This window comes from Trypanosoma grayi (assembly GCF_000691245.1).
Source record: "Trypanosoma grayi strain ANR4 Tgr_52_V1, whole genome shotgun sequence".
Taxonomy (NCBI): domain Eukaryota; phylum Euglenozoa; class Kinetoplastea; order Trypanosomatida; family Trypanosomatidae; genus Trypanosoma; species Trypanosoma grayi.
The window spans coordinates 6,273-7,821 of NW_008825671.1; the positions used below are offsets into that span (position 1 = coordinate 6,273).

Below are 1,549 nucleotides of genomic sequence, written 5' to 3' on the forward strand. Positions count from 1 at the left end.
AAGAAGAAATGTGAGACAAGAGCGGCGGCAGGAGTAGCTGCAGCTGCCAAAGGAGGGAAAGAAGAAGACAACATCAACAAAAGCCCCCCTCTTTCTTCGTACCGATGACTATCAGACGACTTGTTGCATTCCCCCCCCCCAGAGTCTTCTCTCTTCTATTGACGTTGAAGCTGAACAAAAAATGAAGGGCACCACAACGAAGTAGTGATGGCAAACTGCACACACCCATATGCATGCATGTGTGTGCGTGTGTGTATGTATGTGAAGGAAAGACACCGTTCAAGCGTAGTTAGTGAAAAAAAAAAGGACAAACCAATAATGACAACGCCAAGGTGACTTCCTGCTTTCTGTGAGAAATAACTGTTTGCCGCCTCACGGACGACACAAAAGAACAAAGAAATTAAAACAAACAAAGGCGGTGGGGGGCACATTTCACCCTCAGGCATCTCCCCGAGAGACCACGAGAAATGGCGACAGGTGTCCGTAGAGTGCGGGAACGAACGCTCGGTACGAAGGCATCGCCTCAACCTCGACACCGACGAGGTGCTCGCCCTCCTCCACAACTGAGAGGTCATCAAAGTAGAGCACAACAGCATTTTGAAGCCGCTCCTGTGGGTCATTGGAATGCTCAATGATGCGCGATGGATCCGCAGCTGCAGCCATCGTCGTCGCGGCAACAACGGAAGCAGCAGAAACCTTTGGCTGTTTGTCACACCGCTTTTCTTTAGCAGTGGTTGTGACCCTCATTGCAACATTTCCGCCTGCGCAGCTCAGCGGCTTCCGCGTTGTCCCGCGAAGCCGTGATGCGACTGGGCGACAAAGAAACACGTTGACCGCGGCATATCCGTTGAGCTGCGGTCCGTTGTGCTGCTGCTTCCGTCGCTTTTTCCCCTCGTCAAGAATAACCTTCACCGGCGGCATGATGTGATGCGGCGTCACACGCTCCGTCCGCGGCTCCCACCAGAGGCGAAGCGCGACTGCTCGGTGAGCCGCGCAGAGTGGCAGTTCGGCGTGCATCTTGGCAAGTGTATGCGTGCCACGGAACCGCAGCAGAGCATCCTGCAGGCGCTCGTCGCGCGCGGTGCCCTGTGTGATGAGGCCCACCGTGAACTCCGCCTCCCCGCTACGCGTGAGGTAGACGCCTACCACCGACGCTCCACGGCGCAGTGAGCCGCACACCGTTGCGAATATCCACTTCGCCACGAGGAGCACACTGCGATGCCAGAAGGGCGTGGCCTGTGCCTCCGTCAGGCCCTCGACAGTGTGACAGCGCGTGTGTGGGGTGTACTCGGCGTGTGACGCCGTCATGGAGACCGCCTCGTGCAGCGCGAGGGCGGCGGCGGAGCGAGCAGCTGGTGAGGCAGACGAAGCAGCACCGTTAGCGGCCTCTTCTGCCGGTAGGCCCAGTGCGCCACAGACGTCTGAGACACACTCGCACGCACATATGTACTCGCTTGAGTCAGGAACCTCGTGTCTGTGAAACACACACGCCAAACCTTTCTGCTGCTTCATCTTCCTGACGTTCCCTCTGCGCCACAGTTTAAGCACA

General features: G+C 57.1%; 1 protein-coding gene across 1 annotated transcript; it reads right to left on the reverse strand.

Moving 5' to 3' along the window:
- Window positions 1–438: 438 nt before the first annotated feature.
- Window positions 439–1,512, reverse strand: DQ04_00521020 (hypothetical protein; the record flags this gene model as incomplete). The annotated part of the gene is made up of 1 exon (XM_009309160.1): window positions 439–1,512. The coding sequence occupies one exon, from the start codon at window positions 1,510–1,512 to the stop codon at window positions 439–441; it is 1,074 nt and encodes a 357-aa protein (XP_009307435.1).
- Window positions 1,513–1,549: the final 37 nt, after the last annotated feature.